At 64.5% G+C, this 19,545-nt stretch overlaps 1 protein-coding gene across 6 annotated transcripts; it reads right to left on the bottom strand.

Annotated features, from left to right (window-relative positions):
* Positions 1–1,458: 1,458 nt before the first annotated feature.
* On the bottom strand, positions 1,459–18,652 carry FGFR3 (fibroblast growth factor receptor 3). 6 transcript variants are annotated; one of them, XM_087434789.1, is made up of 19 exons: positions 18,519–18,652; positions 17,928–18,138; positions 11,815–12,084; positions 11,445–11,498; positions 9,288–9,457; positions 9,073–9,196; positions 8,810–9,000; positions 7,530–7,680; positions 6,940–7,230; positions 6,065–6,255; positions 5,557–5,705; positions 5,000–5,121; positions 4,810–4,920; positions 4,526–4,716; positions 4,214–4,336; positions 4,065–4,135; positions 3,691–3,828; positions 3,379–3,484; positions 1,459–3,259 (listed from the first exon to the last, which is right to left on the bottom strand). In XM_087434789.1, the coding sequence occupies exons 2-19, from the start codon at positions 18,034–18,036 to the stop codon at positions 3,113–3,115; spliced, it is 2,709 nt and encodes a 902-aa protein (XP_087290915.1). In that variant the 5' UTR covers positions 18,037–18,138; positions 18,519–18,652; the 3' UTR covers positions 1,459–3,112. The 6 variants fall into 6 exon arrangements, with proteins under 6 accessions (XP_087290915.1, XP_087290916.1, XP_087290917.1 ...); XM_087434790.1 differs by having other exon boundaries at positions 5,557–5,702; XM_087434791.1 differs by lacking the exon at positions 6,940–7,230.
* Between the last annotated feature and the right edge of the window lie 893 nt (positions 18,653–19,545).

Raw genomic sequence — 19,545 nt, 5'->3', positions numbered from 1 at the left:
CGGGACCTGCCTCCTCGTCCCCGCGCCGGGCTCCGCGCTGGGCCGTGGCCTTGCCTGCCGCCCTCCAGGCCCAGGCCCTCGCTGGCCTCCCTCGCCGTCCTCGTCACTGTCGCCGCGTGTCCCCGGCGCCCTGGACGCAAACACAGGGTCTCTGGCAGACTGGAGGGTGTTTGAGGGTCGGGCGTTGGGGCGCGGTGCCGCGAGAGCTTCGCGGAGTGGGGTTAAGGTATTGGGCTGCACCGGTTATTCGGAACGAAGACCGTAGCAGCCTCGCCTGCACTCCCGAAAGAGGCCCCAGAAACGCTCCTCATCTGGAAGGTGAGTTAAACACAGCAAAACGGGAGCAAGTTTCTTCGAAGCCAAAGGTTCACACAGCCCAGGGGCTGGCTGACCTTGGTGAGACGTGAGGTGGTACAGAAGAGGGACGGGCACCAGGTCGCAGAGCAGGGGCAAGTCGGGGAGGGTCAGCCAACTCCGGGCAGCGCCAGGTTCCAGGGAGAACCTGTAAGTCCGCATAGCCGCCTGTCCCTGAATCCACCGAGTCTCCCCACTTGGTCTGGGCACTGCTGCTCCTCCAGGAAGCCTTCCCGGACTTACTCCTCATCACTGCCACGTGGGTGCCCTGCTCTGTTTTCCCACTCTCTCAGCCTGTGAACTCTGGAGCAGAGGGGACCGGATTCTGTCAGCACCCCAACTAGCCAAGGATCAGCATGCAGCATCTGCCAAGTTGCAGAAGTGACAAGAGTGTAGGAAGCACTGGTGGAGCCCAGGGGAGGGTGCCAGGCCTGGGAGGGGGAGGGCAGCCACCCAGCAGCAGTGTGGCCAGCAGTGCAGACCCTGGGTCTGGTTGAATCAAGGCCTTGTTTACATGCAGCTCCATGGGGGGACCCACCTAGAAACCTCCCCCTCCCCAGCTGACTGGGTAGGCGAATGCCAGGGGGTCAGCTGAGGAGGGGGAGGCCTCAGAACCAACTGCAGGTGCCTGAACAGGACCCCAGAACCCACCAGGAGTCCATGAGCTAGGGGCAGCCAGACTCCTCCTTGTACCGCCCACCCCCATGGCACATGGGCCCCTCCCATGGACACCACAACGCCTGCATTCCCTGCCGTTGGAGACCACAGACAGGCAATGAAGACCACTGGTGACTCTCAGGTTCTACCCTGCCAGCATTGGGCCCCTGTGCAGCTGGACACCTCAGATCACCCTCATCCTCACCCTGGCTTTGCCCAGGACTCGTCCTGAGCCAGAGACCTGGGCTGGAAACCCTTGGAGAGCATGTGACCCGGGCAGCCAGTCCCAGCCTGGAGGCCACCTGGCAGCTGCTGTTCCAGTAACAGCTGGTAACCCCTTCCCCCTGGGGAGGAGCAGACGACAGAACCTGTCCCAGGCAGGCAGTGAGGACACTGAGCTGCCCGGGATCCCAGAAGGGGAGGAGACAAGACAGCATGAAGCAGAGATCTGAACCAGTCGTCCCTGTTTATTTTTTGGAAAGCGCATCTCCCGGTTTGGGTCAACACCTTTGGCCCCCACAAGTCAGGGGGCCCTGAGAACAGAGACCGCCCAGAGCCACTGCCCGGCCGGCCAGCTGACGAGCAGAGGACAACCACCCAAACTCAGTGGGGGGGCTGTTAACAGTACAAAAAGGAACAAAAATGAATTCGCGGCTTTCTCTCCCACACTTTGAAAAGTAGCAGTCCAGGCTATAAACATGTAGAAGCATTGCGTAAGAAGTGTTAAATCTACAGCAAATACATCTTGTAAAAACTCAATAAATTATATATATAGATATATATAAACTTGTAACATCTAATAACATCTGAACCTGCATGCAGGGCTGGCCCCCACTGGAAACTGCCTCCCTGTCCCGAACACATGGCATTAGAAGAACTCGTATGAAAATATCAGCTTGCTTTGAAGTCCCAAAAAATAAATCTCCTAAAGAAAAATCCCATAGAAATCTAATTCTCCCGCAAAAGAAGGCCAAAGGAAATAAAATATCCTCACTGGAATCACCTCAAACTATTAACGACCCTTTAGGGTGCAAGGGGGCTGTTCTGGCCTCAGGGTGTGGGCTTGGCACGCCCAGCGCCACTGCGCACTTCCTCAGCGATCCCACTAGACGAAGCATAAACCTTCTCAGCTGTTAATAAGTTAAAACTTAAACCTCTCTGCCACGCGGCTGGCTAAACACTACGAGCGTGGGGGTGTGTGGGGGTGGGGACAGGAGTTCTGGGGGCCGATAAATAGCTTTACAAATGTACAGGTCCAGGTACAATTTTTAAAACAAAACTGTGGTGCCGGAAAAGCCCCTCTATCCTCTGCTGGCTTTTGCATTTGTCTCAACAGTGAGTCCCTCAGGGGGCCTCCCCCACCAGGGCACCTGCCCCCTGCCTCCTGCACCCTCAGGGTCCCGTCCCTCAGTTGTACCAGCCTTTCTTCTTCCATATAGATATTTATATATATGTGTATATCATATACACAGCATCTATTTATATAAATGTACACTCATTTCTGGAATAAACCTTTCGGATAGAAGTTAAAGGCTCCTGCCTTCAGGTACCCGTAATTTCAGTCTCCGAGGAGCAAGGCAGGACATGGGGAGGGCTGGAGGGGGGTGGCTGTGCGCTAACACACCCCAGACACAAAGTGCCGCTTGCTGGGAGGAGCGCCGCACGGAGGCTCAGCTTGGACACTGGGAGGGGCCTCAACCCACCCTGGACACAGGAGCCCAACCTGCCCCCGGTGCACCCTGTGGGGTAGCATTGTGGGGGCGGGGCAAGAGAGCCTGGGGAGGAGGCCCAGCTCTGCCCTGAGGGGCCTCATGGGAGGAGCCCCCTTACATTCTACATTTGGCCCCCTGGTGCTGCTGGCACAGGTGGCCAAGAGGTCATTGTACAGCAGGGTGGGCACCCCTGCACCGGGGGCCTCGAGACTCTCACACACACACGAGCACAAGCACACACAGATCCGAGGTTGTCTCTCCACCCGTCCATCCGCACCAGGTCTCGGGCCTGGGCCGGCGGGCCCCAGTGGTCAACGGCGCCGACAGCAGCACGTTGGGCAGGGGCCCGCTCTCACATTGAGGGGCTCAGCCCGCAGGCCAGTGGCCCTTCATGTCCTCGGGCCCCCGCTGCTGGGTGGGACCGGGGGCAGCAGGTCGTGGGCAAACACAGAGTCGTCCCCCGAGGAGCTGGAGCTGGGGCTGTCCTGGCCGCCTGGCGAGTACTGCTCGAAAGGCACCGACAAGTCCAGGTACTCCTGCGGGTGGGCGGGCAGCCATCAGCGCCATGCGCCCTGCTGCATCCCACCTCCACACCGAGCTCAGGCGGCACCCCCAGGGCCCATCCCACAGCAGGGGGGGTGGGGCCAGCACTCACGTCAGTGGACGTCACAGTGAGGATGCGGTCCAGGTCCTCCACCAGCTGCTTGAAGGTGGGCCTCTGGGAGGGCACCGCATGCCAGCACTCCCGCATGATCATGTACCTGGGGGCGGGGGACACTCAGGTCCAGCGCCCGGCCTGGTGCCCACCCACGCCCATCCTGCGCCAGTGTCCGCACCTCTCCCTCAGGAGTGGCCTTGGGGGCCTTCGGCCCCTTACCCTACCTGGGAGCTGAGGCATAGTGGGGGCAGTGAGCTCGGGGCCCCAGCGGGAACCGCCCGTGGACAGGCCCTGAGAGAAATCACTCACAGGTCGTGTGTGCAGTTGGCTGGCTTGTCCATGCGGTGGCCCTCCTTCAGCAGCTTGAAGAGCTCCTCCACAGGGATGCCAGGGTATGGCGAGCCCCCCAGCGTGAAGATCTCCCAGAGCAGGACCCCAAAGGACCAGCTGTTGGCGGGGGGACAGCACCATCAGCCTGCCCTGCCGCCTGTGGGCCCGCCTGCCCCAGAACAGACCCACTGGAGCGCACAGGGGACGGGCCAGCTGGGGGCACATGGCCCAAGAGACCATGGGGGCTCCTGTCAGGGTCTCAGCTCCCCCAGGAGCTCCCTTAACCTCTCCCCTGGAATGGCCTGTGCCCCACACAGCTACCCTCCCCCACCTGGGGTCTGGGGGCCACATACACGTCGCTCTGGTGGGTGTAAACTCGGTCAAATAAGGCCTCGGGTGCCATCCACTTCACGGGCAGCCGGCCCTGGGAGGAGGAAGGGGCACATTGGCTGCCAGGGGCCCCCCCAGCTCGCCCCCGCCCCCCTACATAGGCCGGGCTCACGTTGGTGGTCTTTTTGTAGTAGTCAAGGTTGTGCACGTCACGGGCCAGGCCGAAGTCCGCGATCTTCATCACGTTGTCCTCGGTCACTAGCACGTTGCGGGCCGCCAGGTCCCTGTGGATGCACTGGGGGGCGGGGCCGGGGTGAGGCTGACCCCTGCCAGCTGCTCCCCTGCTCCCTGCATGGCCCTGCCCAGATCCCCTGCTCCAGAGACCGCCCTGGCCCACGCCCCCCTAGAGCGCTGGCAGGCCGAGGGACCCCCGCTGCAGCCTGTGACGGGTGGCAGGGCGCACCCTCCTCCCCGCCCCACTCACCTTCTGTGAGGCCAGGTACTCCATGCCCCGTGCCACCTGGTAGGCGCAGGACACCAGGTCCTTGAAGGTGAGCTGCTCCTCTGGCAGCTTGCAGGTGTCGAAGGAGTAGTCCATGCCCGGGGGCCTCCTCGCCCGCAGGTATTCCCTCAGGTTGCCCTTGGCCGCGTACTCCACCAGCACATACAGGGGCCCTGCGAGCACAGGCATCTCAGAGGGGACACCTCAGCCCAGAGCGGGCCACCCACCCTCCTGTCCTGCAAGGCCCACGGGCCCGTGGTGCCTACCGCCCTGAGTGCAGGCCCCCAGTAGGTTGATGATGTTCTTGTGCTTGCCGATCATCTTCATCATCTCCATCTCGGACACCAGGTCCGACAGGTCCTTGTCTGTGGCGTCGTCTGCACGGGGAGGGAGGGTCTATCAGGTGGCGCTGCCCCTACCCCGGCCCAGGCTCCCCTTGCCACATCCCTCCCTCACCTTTGAGCATCTTCACAGCCACAGTGACGGGCTTGGCGGTCCGATCCTTGTCAATGCCAATGGCCTCCGCCATGACTACCTGGCCGAAGCAGCCCTCCCCGAGAGGCTTGCCCAGGGTCAGCCTGGCAGAAGTAGAAAGGCAATGAGCACTCCCGCCAGCTGGCAGCCCCATCCCAGGCAGCCTTTGAGGCCCAGTGCCACCGCCTCCAGGAAGCCCTCCACAATTGCCCCTATGAGCCTGCTTATGAGGATGAAGGACACTGCCCCTGTGGCCTCTTGTCCTGTGCCATGTCCTCTAGACAGAGCACTTTGTGAGGGGCAGTGGTCCTCACCCAGTACCCCCACCTCGGGAGTATCTGTCCCCAGACCAGCATCCTCCACCAGGCCCCAGCATGGCATCCACATCCAGTCACCCCACTGTCAACGGCCTTGATTCCCACCCGACTCCAGTCAAGATCCAATCAGGCCACTGAGCAGTGGCCCCTCTCCCCAGCCATGGACCCTGCCCTGTATGGGCCCCCAACCCCAGCACACACCATCCCGTCGCCACCACTGACCGGGCCCGGGACAGCTCCCACTTGGGGTCGGCAGGCAGCTCAAGCTCGGAGACGTTGGCCAGCGCGGGGCCCTCCCCCGAGGACAGCCGGGCAATTCGCACCAGCGGCGTGTTGGAGTTCATGGACGAGTTGGACTCCAAGGACACCTGCTTGGGTCGGCAGGGCAGGTTGGTGCCACAGGGCCGCACAAGCTGGGGGGGATCCCGGGGCGGCAAGGCCATAGCTGTGCTGGGCCCGGGAGGGAGTCTGACCTTCACACAGGTCCAACTAAAGAGCTTTTAAACGCTTTGTGCTCCAAAGTAACCCTAAGCTCCACGTGGTGACCACGAAGACAGGGGAGAGGCTGGCCCGCCCACTGCAGAAACACATGTCCCCCAGCAGGCCCTAGGCCTTGGACACCACAGGGTGTCCCTGAGCTCAGGAACCCAGACTAGTGGGCCATGGCGGGGTCAGGAGGCCCGGGGCAGGCAGACAGGTGGCTCGGAACCTGGTATCTACTTTCTGTTACCTGTCGCTTGAGCGGGAAGCGGGAGACCTTGTGCACGGTGGGTGAGCCCAGGCCCTTCTTGGGGGGGCTGCGCAGGCGGCAGAGTGTCACGGCGGCCACCACCAGGATGAAGAGGAGGAAGCCCACCCCATAGCTGAGGACACCTGCATACACGCTGCCGGCCTCACCAGCCTCCACCAGCTCCTCCTCAGCTGCAAAGACACGGGCGTTGGGGGCCTGGCCCAGCGTCACAGGAGACCCCACGGGCTGCCCTGGGCTGGAGCCGCAGGCACAGTGGGGGTAGGGAAGGAGGCTCAGACCCCTAGTCGGGGTGCTGAGGCCTCAATGCCCCACTCGTTAAGGATCCTGCAGTCAGAAACGCCCGAGTCAGGAGGGGCAGACTCACGAGAAAAGGAACCCAGCGGAGCCAGCAGCACCCACACCCGCCACCCAGGGAGATGCCAAAGCCGCTGCATAGGCTACTGGAGACCCAGCTGAGAGCAGGGGGCTTGAGAGAGGCCCCTCTGGGCCAAGACAAGGCTGCATCCACTTTGTTCCCAAACCAGGCACAAGGCCTGGTGCGAGGGCTCTGTGGAGCAGGGTGGCCATGAGCCGCAAGGTCTCCCGCCTCTCCACAGAGGCTTTGGTGTGTCCCAAGCCAGCGACCCCGAGAGGACAGGTGCAGAGCAAGCGGCAGCAGGAGCCAGTACCTGGCAGCACCACCAGCCACGCAGAGTGATGGGAAAACCCGATAGAATTGCCTGCCAGACACGTGTACTCCCCCGCATCCTCAAAGGTGACATTGCGTAAGGACAGAACCTCTAGCTCCTTGTCGGTGGTATTAGCGCCCGCCGTCTACAAAGAGAGAACAGAGCGCGATAGGCGAGCGCCAGCACCTCCCACGGGCACCACAGCCAGAGTCCACACGGCGACGATCCAGCCAGGCTGCAAGGAAAACGGCGCCACCACCGCCACGGCGCCGAGGGTCCTCTGCCTCGTGCGTCCACACCGAGCCCGAAGCCAGTCCCTCCACCGGCGAGTCCTCTGTCCCAGGTGAGTGCCAGGCGAGCGGCCAGCAGCGTGCCGCGCAAACGCACCATGCAGGATTAGTGTGAACACTGGGGAGGGGGTGCAGGCAGGTGGGCAGACGGACAGACAGACTGATGAGAAGTGAGCAGGCAGCGGAGCTGGGGCCAGAAAAAGCGAAGGCAGATGTTCACAAACAGAGGGGGCATGGCCCCTGCTGGGGCTGAGGGTCTTCTGGGGGTGCACACGGGGAGCGCAGGCAGGGTCAGCGTGGCTGCGGGGGCTTGAAGCGAGCAGTCTCAGTGGAGGCCAGAGGCGCCAGCGTTGCAGAGGCGGCCACGTCCACAGCGTGAGCCATGGGGTAGGGAGCGAGCAGGACAGGGGCGTGCAGGCGGGCACATGGCCAAGGCGTCGGAGCTGGAGCTCGGCGTGCCAGGCGGGCGTGGGACAGAGTTGTTACCTGCTTGGGGCCCGTGAACACGCAGCCAAAAGGCCTTCTCAGCCACGCCTATGAAATTGGAGGCTCGACAGAGGTACTCGCCCCCGTCGCGCTCGGACACATTGGCCAGGCGGAGGCGCGCGTCGGCCTCCACACTCGCACTGATCCAGGACTGCGGGGACAAGAGACCCAGCTCAGGCGCGCCCACGGCAGCTCGGCCAGACACGGAGCGGCGTGCAGGAGCGGGCCCGGTCCGGACCTCGCCACGAGGGCAGCCCCCAATCCCGAGGCTCCGAGGCAAGAAGTGGGAGACCCCCGAGGAACAGATGGGGAGCCAGGTCGTGCCAGCCAGGAAGGCTGCTTGGAGGAGGTGGAGAGGCATGCCACGGCAGTGGGCTGTGGTTTCACAGGCTACGCCTTCTCCGTGTCCACCCCCCACAGCCCAGAGTGTGGCCCTGGCAGGCACCCCTCAGAGAGGCCCTCCCTGGCTGGTGCTTGGCCTGCCCACTCTGGGACCCCGGCGGGCCTGCTGCCACGCTGCTGGGCTGAGAACACACATGCTCACAAGGGTGCAGAGATACCACCCCACGGGCCACCGCGGCCTCTCCCAGTCGGGTCTGGACTCCCACTCCCCGGCTGAGTGCCTGCTCCCCGCCCCCGTCAGCCCATCTTGTCTCTAAACAGATGTTTCTCTTTGGGCTGCGAGTGTTGCAACCACCCCAACTCGGGCGGCCCCCACCCCCGGGGCCGTGGGAACAAAGCTGAGGCTGTCCTGCCCCGAGGGCCGAGGGAGGGAAGCAGGCGGGGTGGCGAGCCACCTCTGCACACGCTGACAACGCCCACAGGGGGCCAGCCCCAGGAGCAGCTGCCCAGCCTCCTAGGCACAGTGGGTGCTGGGAGGGCTCAGCTGCCACCTGCCTGCCCTGGGCCCTTGAGCTGGAGCCTACCACTGGGGCCATCTGCAGGCCCGCCTCCAGGGCTGAGGCTGACCCTGAGAGCAGACAGGGAGACTGAGGGATCACTGCAGGGCCATGTCCCATCTGTGGCCCAAAGCAGGGCCCGCGGTGCTGGGATGTCGCCCCGCCTGCCAAGCCAACCCCGCCCCCTGTGCAGGGCGAGCCCGAGGCCCCCACACCTCCCAACCAGCTTCTTCCCCGAAGGTCCACCGCCTGCACCCCGACCACCATCCCTTTAACCTGACGGGCCTCCCCACCTGGGGCACCCTCCCAGTTCCCGGCCAAGGGGGCCGAGCAGGGCCAGGCCCGACGGCTCACGAGTGCCCAGCCGGCAGCGGTGCCCACCTTGAGCACGGTGACGTAGGGCGTGCCATCGGGCCCCACTTTGCTGCCGTTCACTTCCACGTGCTTCAGCCACTGGATGTGGGGCTGCGCGTCGCTGTATACCTTGCAGTGGAACTCCACGTCACTGCCCAGCACCGCCGTCTGGTTGGCTGGCAGCCCCGCCTGCAGGATGGGCCGGTGTGGAGACCGCTCTGTGGGGCAGACGGGGGCTTAGGGGCTGCCCTGGCTCACACCCGCCCACGCCCGCCAGCTCCCAGCCTCACCCAGCACGTCCAGAGTGTACGTCTGCTGGATGCTGCCAAACTTGTTCTCCACGACACACGTGTAGTTGCCCCGGTCCGAGGGCACCACACTCTCCATGACCAGGCTCCACTGCTGGTGCCGCAGCTGCAGGTAAACACTCGGTAAGCGGGCAACCGGCTGCAGCCTCCGCCAGCCAGCACCTAGAGGCCCCGGCACCACCCACCGCCAGGCCCACCTTGATGCCCCCGATGCGATGCTCGCCTCGGAACTCCTTGCCATTCTTCAGCCAGGAGATGGACGGAGTGGGGTTTCCAGCAGCCGGGCAGCGGAAGCGAACAGTGTTGGCAGCTGGCACAGCCAGCAGCTTCTTGTCCATCCGCTCGGGCCGCGTCCAGTAAGGGGCCCCTGTTGGAGGAGAGGCATGTGAAGGCCATAACCAGGGTGGGCAGCAGAGGCCTGCCTGACTCCACCTCAAAAGCTGCCCCACTGCCCACCCTGCCAGCCTCTGTTTCCCCTCCTGGGTAGGGAGTATTGGCCTTTCAAGGACCTCTGCCTGGGCTGGAGGAGGCTCCCAGTAGCCTCGACACCACCTCCTCGTACTCGCAAAGCCAGGCCACATGTCCATTCCCCTCCCTGTCTGCTTCCCCCCAACCCACTCCAGCCAAGAGGGTCCAGGGCACCACACCCTGGCCCAGGAGCCTTCAGGACACAAGGATGTCTCTTAGGGGAGCACCCACCCACCCACCCAGGGAGGCACACTTGGGGCAGTCCCACCAAGGGGGAGACCCAGCTGGCAGAGGGACTGGGTCAGCTCAGGTCACGAAGCCCAGTTGGATGGACGAGAAGTTAACCAAGAGGCAAGGCCCAGCCACCTACAGAACCAGGGGCATTGGAGGTGGCCAGGCACCCACTAGATCTATGGGACCCTGAGCCATCCTCTGCGGTGCTCCAAGGCCTAACAGGCAGTGGGGAGGCAGGAGGGAGGCAGGAGAGGCCCAGGACAGGGAGGGAGGTAGCTCACTACCGTCCAGCAGCCATGTCACATGAGGGCGCGGAGGCCCAGGTGGGGAGCAGTGTGGACAGACGCTGGGAAGAGGCACCTCCTAGAGCTCTGGATGCTGGGGGGCAGAGACCCCAAGATGACCCTGAGAGACTGGCAGGTTGTGGCAGGGGCTGTACCCTGGGACTAGGCGACTGCGATGACTCAGCACGCAGACGGAGCCTTCTGGAAGGCTGTCCTGCCAGGACCCTCAGTGTCCCTGAGCCCACACAGGAAGAAACACCAAACACCGGCAAGGTGGCCAGCACCAGGGGCAGCTGGTCGTGAAAAGGGCGGCAGGCAGGGGCAACGGGGCGGGAGTTTGGCTCTAAACTTCCTGGCAGCCAAAGGGCAAAGGGAAAAGGGGAGAAACCTAGCAGCTCCTCAGGTGGGAGCCTTTCCTGTCTCGGTGGGTCCTAGAGCCCATCCCAGAGGTGGAACACTCACACGAGCCCTTAGCACCTCTCCCCGGACCCCTCCTCTCCCAGGAATCCCCCCTCCCCAACCCCCCCCCATCCCGGGACCCCTCCTCTCCCAGGGACCTCCTCTCCCCGACCCCTCCTCTCTCAGCTTCCCTCCTGGCTGATCGCTCACCTCCTTGCCCACTAGACCCCACAGGGCCCCCGGGCTCCGTCCCACATATCTTGGCATCTCAAACTCAGCTCCTCCAAAACTAGAGGCCCATCTTCCCTAACCGGCCCCTCCACCTCCACAGCTGGGCAAAGTCCACCTGCCAGCCTTCCAGGCCAAAAGACCTGGGTGCTGTCCTCTTGGCTGCTGTCTCACACCCACAGCCTGTCACCGGGAAACGCTGCCAGCACCCCCTTTATGGTAAATATGCCCAAACCTGGTGTCCCTGAGGGCCCACGGCCACCCTCCTCTCCTACCTGGACTGCCTCAGTTGCCTCTCACTGCCCCTAATCCCTCAGTCCACTGGCCCCACAGCAGCCACCTGAGCCCCCTGCTCTGGTGTACCCACACCTGGGAAGACCACCTCACCCACAGGCCTCCCTTCTCCAGCCCTGGACACACTGGCCTCCTCGCCATGCGGGAGCCCCACCCTTCAGTCTCCTCCTCATCTGCAGCATAGGGGCCCCTCCCCCGCCAGCTTGCCACTCAGACCTCAGGGCCAAGTATCCACCCCCACCTCACAGTAAGGGGACCCCACACTCGGTGTGACCTGGGGAGGTGATCCCCAGGCCTCAGTCTCTCACCTGCCCTATGAGCAGGTAGAAGGCCCCATACCTGGGGAGGGTGGGGCTTGGTGCAAAGGTAGGAAGCAGAGCAGGCCCATTGGCTGGGAAGACAGGTCCCAACCCCAGCCAGCCCTGTGTGCCTAGAACCCGATCTCACCTGTGTCTTCAGCCTCGTCCTCTCCATCTTCGTCATCTCCCGAGGATGGAGCATCTGCAGTGCAGGCAAGAGGGAGTGTGTAGGAGTTGGCCCCGTGACAGGCAGAGCTCATGCCCACTTCCAGGTGCCTGCACTTCTCAACTGCAAGGCAGCGTCCTTTCCTCCTGGGTCTGTCTCAAGCCTGCCCAGAGGGTCCCACGTGCCCCTCATAGGTGGGGCTGGAGCCCCCTCACTCAGCGAGTGCCTCCGGGGGAGTGCCCTCCTCTCAACCAATGACCACCAAGACCCTCGGGGCCATGTGCTGCAGCCTTACTGCCCCAAGACCCCGTCGGCCACTTGGGGAGCTTCGTGGGCCCCGGCAGGCACTCACCTGTCACACGCACGCTGAAGTGGCACAGGACACGCTGGGTGAGGCGCTGCTGGCAGCTGTAGGCCCCAGCGTCCTCGTGGGAGGCATTCAGCACCTGCAGCCGCTGAGGCCCCACCAGGATGCGGTCTGAGGGCACCAGCCCTGCACCGTCCTTGACCCAGACAGTGGGTCCCGTGGGACCACCCGCAGGCAAGTGGCAGCTCAGCTCCACAGTGTCCCCACTGCCAAAGACCAGCTGCTTCTGCTGGCCAGATTCAGGTCCTGAGACCTCTGTGGGCAAGATGAGTGACCGTGAGGCAACTACCCCCAAACCAAGAATACCGGGCACTTAAGACCCCCCGGGAGGCACCACGGCACCCCTACTCTACAGACACGCCAGCAGAGGCTGCAGCAGGGGGCATCGGGGGCCCAGAGGGCTGGGCAGAGGCCGAGGTGGCCCTGAGCAAGGGAAAGAGCTGCCTGCAGAGCCTGCGGACCTGCAAACTGTCCCGCAGTCTTGCCAACCGGTCTCTGTCCCCAGAACAGCTCTGCCGCTGTGGCGCCTCCATAGATAAGATGGAAATAAAGGGGTGTGGGTGCACTCCAACAAAACTTTATTTACAGACACTGAAAATTCAAATTTCAGAGTGTCAAAGTATTATTCTTCCTCTGATTTTTTTCCCACCATTTAGAAATGCAAAATCCACTCTGAGCTCATGGGGGGGGGGGCAGTATTCTGCACGCCTCCTGCCACAGCAGACCCTCAGCAGCGGGCTGATTTCCCCCAGGAGGGGGTCCCACTTGGCGCACCCTTCATCCCTCATCTTGGCTTCAAAAGCAGTTCAGGAGCAGAGAACACACATTCTCCAGCACAAGAAGGAAGCTGCCGTGGTCAGGCAGCACTGGCCGAAGCTCCCAGAATAGCACTCGCTGCAGGCTGATTCCCCAAAGCCGACGCAGGCCAGGCCAGCCCGAGGTGAGGGCTCTTGGGGGCATGGAACACCCTGTTTCTTGACTCAGAAGAGAGCATCCTGTATGTGAACTACATCTCAGCAGTAAATTAGAGAAAACACACACTAAGAACAAGATCAGAAATACAAATAGAATACCAAGTCTAGCCAGTGGGGTCTCACAGGCCTGTGGGGTAAGGGGGCCTGGGACCCCCATTTTACAGATGAGGACACAGGCTGGGGGAGGAAGACGTCCAGACTCGGCCGGTGAGCGGGCCAAAGTGGGAGCCCTTAGAGCCAGGCTGAGGAGCCCCAAGCCACCCTCCCCTGCAGGTGCTGAGGGGCTGAGGTGGAGGGTGCTTGCCAAGGGTGATGTCCACCAGTGGCCCCCCAGGGCCCTCCCCCTGCCCAGTGGCTGCCCAGATCCCAAGGGGCCAACATGGCCTGAGACCCAAGGACACACCACTGGCGGGGCTGACCACCACCCCCAGGCCTTCCTGCCAGGGTCAGACAATGCCTGGAGCAGGCGGGCAGCCTGGGCCTGGGGCCCGAGACAGGGCTGGGCGGTCCTGCAGCGCATGCTGCCTTCCCTAGACCCAGCTGGGTCGGTGGCACCATTACTTGTCATTCTGCCGATGCACGGCCTAGATTCGAGGGCCCAGCTGCCCACTCTGGCACACCAGCCCCTGGCCCCCTGGACAGGCCTAATTCTGCCCACCTACCTCAGGTGGCCCCACAAGCCCCATGCCCACTAGAAGGGTCCCCAAAGTGTCCATGGAGCCTGCGTCCCCACGGGCTCCTAGCCTGACCTCCAACCCACCAGTTTTGGCCACTGTGTCCTGTGGGGACCACCCACTGCTGCAAGCCGACTGAGGCCCCCCAGAAGGCCAAGAACAGGCTGTTCGTGGCAGCCTCAGCCCCAGGCCCCAGCCCAAGGGCAACAGTGGTTGGCTCCGGTTTGGTCTGGGCAGTGGCGGCAGGTCAAGCCATCCGCACAAGTGTTCACTTCAACCTAGGCTAGCAAGGGACCGGCGGACACAGAGTGGCCTCCAGGCCAGCCCTCTACCAGGGGTGGTTGAGGGTAGGGCCCGATCCCTGACCTGCCCACCACCCTCCCCACTAGCTGCCCACGAAGGCCAGGGACCCCCACACCAGGGAAGAGATCAGCAGCAGAGTCTCCTACAGATCCGATCCACCAGGCCCACCCTGAGCTAGGGGGGACGTGGGGGAACACAGCAGTGGCTGAGTGGGTGGTGTCAGGCAAGGGCACGTCCCACGATGGTCAGGGCCCACGGTGACAGGCGCAGGGGGCACTAAGAGGCCAGGGTCTGGCTCTACCTGGGAAGCAGCGGGGGCATATGCTGTGGGCCCTTTGGCCCCTGCCCCCAAAGTGGCCCCGGAAGGGGTCTTTCTTGATCAACAAAAGGGAGGCGCACCCACACAGGCACGGGGCCCACACACATCGAGTGTGCCATGGTGTGTGCCCACGTGCATGGGGGGTGGGCACACGCAGAATGCCTGCCTCTGCCTGTGCCCCCACCCCACAGGGAGCTGAGTTCGACCAGGGGGCCACATGCCAAGAGCAGCCAGTTGGCAAAGCCCAAAGGGTGCTACGTCCTGGAGGAGCAGAGCTGGGCCTGTGGGCATGTCTCCCAGTCACAGAATCCTCCCGACCCTCCACCCACTGGCCTGTGCCCCAGTTCCCTCCACTGTGGCACATGGTAAAAATCCCACCAGGCAGGCCAGGGAGACCACAAGCGGTTAAAGTACTGGAGTGTGTTGGGCCGGCCCCGAGGCTTAGCAGTTAAGTGCGCACACTCCGCTACTGGCGGCCCGGGTTCGGATCCCGGGCGTGCACCGACGCACTGCTTCTCCGGCCATGCTGAGGCAGCATCCCACATACAGTAACTAGAAGGATGTGCAACTATGACATACAACTATCTACTGGGGCTTTGGGGAGAAAAGGGGAAAAAAAGGAGGAGGATTGGCAACAGATGTTAGCTCAGGGCCGGTCTTCCTCAGCAAAAAGAGGAGGATTAGCACGGATGTTAGCTCAGGGCTGATCTTCCTCACAAAAAAAAAAAAAAAAACACTAGAAGTAGGGGGTGCAAGACACTCCTTGCCCTAGGTCTACTGCCCCGGGGCCTAATGTCCATCAGGCCACAGGCAGGGCCAGCCTGCTCAGGAGGGCTGCGTCCCCACTAGGGGAAACGTGCTCCCTGTTTGAGGTCCCTATAGTTAAGGCTCCCCCAGCACAAGGGGAGTGCACAGGGGTCGGGCAATACTCCACCAGAAGGGCCTTGGGGGCGACCCCAGAGAACAAGCATCAGTTCAGACCTGGCTCAAAGGAACCCACTGGAGCTAGCCACCCTGAGGGATCCAGGTGTTCATGTGGCACGAGGAACAAAGCCCCTGGTTCTCCGCTACTCTCCCGACCAGGGGCCCTGCCGCCAGGTCCATGTTCTAAAAATAGTCCTAGACAGGAGGGTCACCCCAAAGTCATGGGATGAAGGTCGGGCCTACTCGCCCCCCTACCTGGAAACATTCTGTAAAGTTTCATAACAAAGTTAGATAAAAAAGGGGGATCTGGAGGCTGGGCCGGCTAAGGAGGGCTTCCAGGATTACCCAGCCTAATCCACCCAACAACCGGTCCATTATCCGTCCTCTCAGACAGGTGAGGAAACTGAGGCTTGAGGAGGGCACCCAGGGCCCTTCCCCTCCACTCACAGCTCATTCACCTGTAAATCACTCAGGCTTGCCTGGCTGACCCCACAAACCCGTGCCTGGGCCGACTCTGGTCCCACCTCCTCAAGGAGACTCTTGTTTCTCTCTATGTTCAACTGTAAAGTAGGGTGCACCAGGCCCAGACTGGGCCCCAAGTGGGACCTGAGGTCCTGAGGGTGGGGGCACGGGCTGGCTCAGTGCAGGGGCTCAGAGGCCAGAAGTCCAGCCTCGGGCTCAGCCCAGGTTAATGAACCACCCAGAGGCCCGTCGGGCTCAAAGTCCAGCCCAGATGAGGAGGGGGTGGGGGAGGTTGCAGCCAGCGCCTTCCCAGGAAATGCCCTGCACCCCCCAGAGACCCCTCCTGGCTGGGTGGGGTCAGACCACAGAGGGAGCCGCCGCTCATCAACCTTCCTGGTGGTGGGGGCCCCTGCCCAAGAACATGGCCCCCTGTGGAGATGGAGGCTGCCCTGGTAGGGCCTGGGATGGCCAACGCAGTGCAGTGGCGGACACCTTCCCTGTGGTCCTTGACCCCAGCCAGCTCCAGCTCCATAATTTATGTTTCCCGGGAAAGTGCCAGCCGAGACCTCTGTAAGTTTCATGACGTCTTTGTATTTTTACTGCCTGGCCTGTCTCCTTAAGGAACCGGATTAAGTTTATTGACCTATCAACTCACTACCTGTTTTGCCAGCTCTACTGCAAAGGCGGCTGGGGGGGCGAGTTCTGGCGGAGGGAGAAGGCCCTGTGCCCCCTACCTGCGCCCCTGGGGGGTCCTCTAGCGGCTCTGCCCCAGGCCCGCATCTGGTGGGGCACCACAGGCTTTGCGCCCCAGGACCCGGATTCGCAGGCTCTGTCAGTGCCCAGAGGGGGGATGGTGGGGACCACTGCCCCCTCCGTGAGCCACAGGGGGTCCAGGAGAGGGTCTGGAGCCCCGCCCACTGCCCCCTCCCCCGGGGCTAGTTGACATTCCTGGACGGTAGGGAGTAATATCTTCATCTGAATGCGAATGCTAATGCGGGGCTCCCCCCGCGGCAGCCTATTCTGCGCCCCTGGAAGCGGGGGCCGCCCGAGCAGGCGGTAAAAGCGCGCGCTGACCTCCCGACGGCCCCTGTCACGCCGCTGAATGACACGCACATTCAAGCGCCGGGCCCACGTTCATTCATAAAAAAATGACATTGTTTCGGAGGCTGCAGCCGCCGCCGGAGAAAGGGGCGCGGGGGCGCGGGGAGGGGCGGGCCGCCATCTGCCTGCGTCCTGCCCCAGGCCACCGCCTCCCTGGCACTGCGCGCCCACAGCCTCTCCACTCACACCTCCCCGTGAGGCTGCCGCGGCGGCCGCCATCAATGCTCGGTCTGTGGCCGCGCCGAGGTACAAAGGAGCGGCTGTTCGGGTCTCGCCGGGGTGGGGCGTGCGCTCACCAGGCGAAGGCCTCCCTCCACGCGGCCGCCGGCCCGGCAAAGGGGTGCGCGCAGCACCCTCGCCAGCGCCGGTCCTCCCAGCGCCCCGCGGCTGGCTGTGCCCAGGGGCCAGGACGCCCCTCTGCCCGGCCGCCGGGAGCCTAGCCGCGCGTGTGAGAGGAGGCACCGGAGCGCTCGGCCGGGCCGGCGGGGGGCCGCGTGCGGCCGCACCTCGAGGACCGCGGCGCGTGTGCGGGGCGGGGCCCGGAGCAAAGACACGCTCCCGCCCCTCCCCTGCCCTCGCCCCGCCGGCCCTCCTCACAGACCCTCAACGTCCCGCCGGACCTTGACCGCGAGCTGGGGTCTGCGGCTCCACGTCTCTCGGACATCCGCCCTCTCACCTCCGGGCGCCCCGCCTGGCGTTCGATGCGCACCCCCAGGCAGCAGACACCTTCATCCACAGGGCAGGAGAGCAAGGTGGGGAAACGGAGGCACTGGAAGGTGTCACCTCGTCATGCAGGCCACTGGGGGCAGGGACCAGGCCGTGCGCTGACGCCCTCTCATACCCTCCCTCCAAAGTCCGGCCTCAGGCTTTGGCCGAAGCTGGCCATGAACTGGGGCTCGAAAGGGGTTCGAGGGAAAGGCACCAACAATAGGAACTTTCCGTCAGTGCAGAACCCGCCGAGCAACAATGGGAATCGTGGAGACGCAGCCCCGCGCCCTCCCGACGGCGCCTAGGGACATGCTGCGCCCCACTGGGGAACCGCGGGGGCGGGGGCTGCAGACGCCACCGCGGTGCCCAGCTCCCCGCCGCAGCCTCGAACTTGGGTGGTAGCCCTGCGGCTCCAGGCGCCCCACAAACTGCCGCGCCAGCTCTGGCCGCGATCCCCGGGGAGGGAGGGTGGTAGAAACCCAGACACTGGTCCCGTGGTGCCAGCCCAGGGCGTGCCCTCGGGCCCACTCAGATCCGGCGCCCCCCACCCACCCAGGCGCCCGTTCTCGGGCCCAGACGCCTCTGCCTGTGGGGCCCCAGGCCCCTCCCTGCACCCGTCGAGTCCTTCCTTACCTGCCGCTCTCCGCACGACGCGCTGCTCCGTGCCCGGGGGTCCCGAAGTGGCGCCGGTCACGACCGCCACAGCCACGCAGAGCGCGAGGGCGCAAGCAGGGGCGCCCATCGCGGGGGCGGGAGTTACGGCGTCTTCAGGCGGCGCGCGCGGGCATGCTGCCCCCCATGGCCCGGCTCTGGCACCGGCGGGAGGAGGGCGCCGCTCGGGAGTCTGCGGGAGGAGGCGGGCAGCTCGTTATCCAGGCGGGCCGGAGCGCTCAGGGGCGGAAGCGGCAGTGGCCCGGCTCCGGAGCTCCGGCCCCTCCGACCCCCGGCCGCCCCGCCCGCCGCCGCCGCCCAGGGCTCCCGGGCCGCCTGGCGCCGGCCGCCTCCTCCCCGCCGCGGTCCCTCCCTCCCTCCCCCTTCCCTCCCTGGCTGCTGCAGAGCCCTCCCAGGGCGGCGGCGGCGGCGGCAAACTTTCCAGAGCGGGAAGCCCGCGCCCCGGCCGGGCCCCGCCGCAGAGACCGCTCGGGATCCGAGTCCGCCGCGCGCTCTGGCCCCGCCGCGCGCCCGCCGGACCTCTCCGCGCTCGCCCGGCCCCCGCGCACCAACCTGGCGGCGGCCGGCGCCCGACTCGCTGAGCGCGGCTCTTGCTCAGGCTCGCTGCCTGCCGGCCCAGCGCCTGCTCCCCGTCCCCCGGCCGTCGGCTCGCCGGTGTGTCCGTGCGCCCGGCTCAGCAGGACCGCGCGGCGCCAGCTGCCCGCGCCGCCGCCGCCTCCGCCGCCGCGCACTGAGCCCCGGCGGCCCGGCGCGCAGCAGCCAGTGGGGGCCGGCCCGCGCCCGACCCGCCCCGGCCACGCCCCTCCCCGGCCACGCCCGCCCCGACTCGCTGGGGCACGGGGACATGCCCCTCCCCTGGGGCGGTCTGGAGGCGGGGCCGCGACTCTCCTTGCCCCCGCCCGCGGAGGGGATTAGAGGGGGCGGGGCCGGGCGGGGGCGCCGGGCGGTCTCGGAGGGCGTGGGAGCCCGAGCTGGGCGGACGAGGGCCCCTGTCGCACCGCTGGGCCGCGCGCAGAGGGCGGCCCCGCGCTGGGCAGGCGCACAGAGAGGCCGAAAGCAGGCCTCTATTTGCACAGCGCGCAGTCCAGGTTACCACCCGCCGTGGGTCAGGGGCTCAGGCTGGGGAACCCCGGGGCATAGAGAGGGGTGGTCTTGGTGAGAGAAGCATGTCAGAGAGGCTTCACGGAGAAGTACCTGCTCCAGCTGAACCCTGAGGTGTGGGCAGCCCATCTCAGGTGGAAGAGCGCAGGACGGCACCCGGGTCGGGTCGGGGGAACTGTATATGCAAAGGCCTGGGGGTGAAGGACAGGTCGGCCTGTTTGCCTGGGGCTGGAATGCAAGGGGACTGCACCCCAGAAGCTGTGGGCTCACTGCTGCATTTATTAAGCACCTGTGGCACACATGTAGCTAAGCTGCTTGAGTTCTCTGCCAGGGGGGTTATTACTCCTGCTCCCGTAAGAGGAAATAAGTTTGGGGATTGGGTGCTTGCCACGCATCAGAATGGAGAGCAGGGGCTGGGGCCCCAGCTAGGGGAGGCCAACCTTAGGGCTCTGAGGAAGGACAAGGTGGGAGCCTGAGC

The sequence above is a fragment of the Ceratotherium simum genome, chromosome 8, assembly GCF_057802395.1.
Source record: "Ceratotherium simum simum isolate JZ-2026a chromosome 8, ASM5780239v1, whole genome shotgun sequence".
In the NCBI taxonomy this organism is placed as follows: domain Eukaryota; kingdom Metazoa; phylum Chordata; class Mammalia; order Perissodactyla; family Rhinocerotidae; genus Ceratotherium; species Ceratotherium simum.
Note: the sequence above shows the minus strand (reverse complement) of the source record. Positions and strands in the feature narration are given on the sequence as shown.